The 2,847-nt window shown below is 46.5% G+C and overlaps 1 protein-coding gene across 1 annotated transcript; it reads left to right on the top strand.

The window, feature by feature from the left end:
• The first annotated feature begins 295 nt into the window (after positions 1-295).
• LOC147894593 (3-dehydrosphinganine reductase TSC10A-like) lies at positions 296-2,166 on the top strand. The gene is made up of 4 exons (XM_087385201.1): positions 296-639; positions 956-1,219; positions 1,307-1,457; positions 1,636-2,166. The coding sequence occupies exons 1-4, from the start codon at positions 313-315 to the stop codon at positions 1,899-1,901; spliced, it is 1,008 nt and encodes a 335-aa protein (XP_087241327.1). The 5' UTR covers positions 296-312; the 3' UTR covers positions 1,902-2,166.
• Positions 2,167-2,847: the final 681 nt, after the last annotated feature.

The raw sequence follows: 2,847 nt of genomic DNA, 5'->3' as shown, positions 1-2,847 counted from the left end.
CTATCACGCAACTGACACAAGTCACGACAGAGAGAGAGAGAGAGAGAGAGAGAGAGAGAGTGCGTACTGATGAGTAGCATGGAAAAACAGAGCAAAGCACGGCTTGCAGTAGTTGCAGGAAGAAGAAGAGGAGGAAGAGAGTGAAGAGAGTACATGTACTCTACGACGACGAAAGACGAGACGACGATAGTATCTGTTTAGGTCGTGTAATAGTGTCTTGTGTTATGGCATGTAGTACGTTTCTTGTTGAGAAGAAGAGACTTATCTATATCGTGTATTAGTATTGTTGAGAAGATATCGTTGGGGTTCGCTATGGCGCTCCCTCTCCCCCTCGCCATCTTCCTCCTCCTCCTCCTCCTCCTCCTCCTCCTCCTCCTCGCCCGCGTTCTCTCTCGCCTCTTCTTCTCCCACCCCCACCTTCCTTCGCTTGCCTCCCTCTCCGGTAAACACATCCTCATTACCGATTGCTCCCAGCCCGCCCTCCTCGCCATCGCCAAATCCTCCCTCCTCCACCACAACGCCTTCGTCTCCCTCCTCTCTCCCGACCTCCGGAGCCTCTCCTCCGCCCGTTCCTCCCTCCTCGCCTCTGCCGACCTCCACGCCTCCTTCTCCAATCCCCACCAGCGCATCTTCTCCCAGGTGAGAAGTAGAACCTGCGCCCCCGCCCCCCCTCCTGCTCAATGCGTGCTTCTTCCCTTTCTGCTCCTTCGCTCAACCGTGTCTCTGTTTGCCAGTTTGCTCCACTTTTCTCCGTTTTTTCGCGAGTTCACATGGGATTGATTGGGATCATGCACCAGCTCTTTCCATGCGTTCTTCCTTCACAGTCTTTCCTTGCTCACAAGCTACTACCTCATTTCGCGTGCTCTCAGTCCTTCACGCAACCTCTTTTCTCCATTCACTATGCTGTTCTAGAATCTATACCAGTCATTATTTACTTCTTTAAATGCTTTTGCAGATAGCAGACGTATGTAATCCGAAGGAAGCCGCTAATGCAATTGAAGCCGCATTCAGATGGAAGCCCGTCGATATCATCGTCTTCAATCACGGAACCAGTAACTTGGAACTGTTCGACGAGATGAAAATCGACGAGATAGGGGATGTAACTCCGTCTAATTTCATGGGTGCCGTGTACGTAGCTCATGCAGCCATCCCTTTAATGAAACAACGCAGTTCGAAGAACCGCTCCGCTCTCGTGTTCATAAGCTCTGTTGCTGGGCTGGTAAGTGAAACAATTTTCGCAGTAGCTGCTGTACTTGACGTTCCTAGTTTTCTATTTTGAAAAGTCCTGCGTATTGTCTTTTGGTAGACTGTCACAAGAGGAGCAAGAGTGGGCTCCATCACAGATTACGCACTGAAGGGACTGGCGGAACTGTTGAGGTTTGAGCTACTACAGCATAATGTGGGTGTTCACCTCGTGTGTCCAGGTGCTGGAGCATCTGTTCTCCTTGCAGGTCAAGGTATCTTCAGCAATCCACAAGCATCCTGCTTTTGTGTGACAATAGCTGCATAATCGAAAGCTCGTCGGATCTGTTACGTCTTTTTCCTCAATCAATTCTCTTGATCGTCCCCCCCATGCATGTCATTTCTCATTCCTTCTTGGTCTGTCTTTTCCCCTCGCCTTGTGTCCCGCCGCAGCTGAATGCCTCCAAGAGGACAAAAAGAGTGCTAAATTTGCGAAGAAACTCGCCGTCGCGACTCTAGAAGCAGTGAAGAACGGAGAGTTCCTGGTGACAACAGGCATAGACGGGTTTTTAGTAGGTGTATTGATGAGAGGAGTCATCCCAGCGGAGTCATGGATGAGGGCAGTCCTAGAGTTTGTATTGCTGTTCCCTTTAAGACTCTTGAGCATTATCATGCGCAACGCCATCCTAAGCATGGAGGGCAAGATAGCTTTTTCATGAAGATGATTCGGCTCATATTGCTCACATGTATAATGCAGAAGAAGGGCCTTTTTGCTCCCAGTCTATGGGCGAACTCTACGTGACATACGATTTGCCCTCCATGGGCAGCGTTGTATGACTATATTATATATTATTTATACTCATGATTTCAAATAGATGTCCTTGTCACAAATGGAAATTAGAGGCTTTCTTTGTGAACTTCATTGGGACAAAAAAGATGAAGACTCTACTCTTCGTGAAAAGCGAGAGATTGCATTCGAGAGAACTGTTGATAAAGCCGCAACATATATTGTCGAATGCTCGGGTTGTGGCAAAAAAGGGCTAATTTGGTGCTCTTTCAATTCCGATGTAGTGTAATTCTTACGGATAAGGATGCACCAATCAAGTGGAAGGTCCTTCTATAGCTACTGAGTGCTGATTTCCGTGGATGTTTTTTTTTGGGGTCTGCCTTTTGGGCCGTACTTTGATTTTTGAAACGCGAAAACGATTGAATTCTTGACTTGATTTTGGTAAAGTTTGAGTTGATGATCGATTCAAGAACATCAGAGTTGAAGTAGGCATGCAATCAGACATGTAGTTCGATTTAATCTTGTTTACATCTCGGATATGGCCAACAAGTACCCAAGTTGTGTAAATTTCATCAGTATGCAGGTTATAAATTGTCTCCCATTTGACATAGGGAGACAGAAGAGATGAAGACTACTTTTCCTAAAAAGTGGTAAATTTTATTTGAGAGAACTGCTGATAAAATAGCAAGAGATATTGTAGAATGCTCAGGTTGTGGCATAAAAGGTCTAAATCCTCAGGTCTACGTCTAAGGCAACTATGTACCATGAAGATGCCCATAAGAAAGAAAAGGGAATTCGGGCTGACATGAATAAAATCTGAGCTGAGAAGAAAGGTACCAGGCCCGAGGAAAGGTTACCAATATGGAAAGGGGCAATAC

This window comes from Dipteris shenzhenensis, chromosome 14 (assembly GCF_047967505.1).
Source record: "Dipteris shenzhenensis isolate YYH24624 ecotype China chromosome 14, Dip_SZ_1.0, whole genome shotgun sequence".
Classification (NCBI taxonomy): Eukaryota; Viridiplantae; Streptophyta; class Polypodiopsida; order Gleicheniales; family Dipteridaceae; genus Dipteris; species Dipteris shenzhenensis.
Note: the sequence above shows the minus strand (reverse complement) of the source record. Positions and strands in the feature narration are given on the sequence as shown.

Bases quoted from the DNA above. Each gene is read 5' to 3' on its own strand.
- LOC147894593 (XM_087385201.1), top strand. From the start codon at position 313: ATGGCGCTCCCTCTCCCCCTCGCCATCTTCCTCCTCCTCCTCCTCCTC. The intron at 1,220-1,306 runs GTAAGTGAAACA...GTCTTTTGGTAG, and splicing joins TAAGCTCTGTTGCTGGGCTG to ACTGTCACAAGAGGAGCAAG. The intron at 1,458-1,635 runs GTATCTTCAGCA...GTCCCGCCGCAG, and splicing joins TGTTCTCCTTGCAGGTCAAG to CTGAATGCCTCCAAGAGGAC.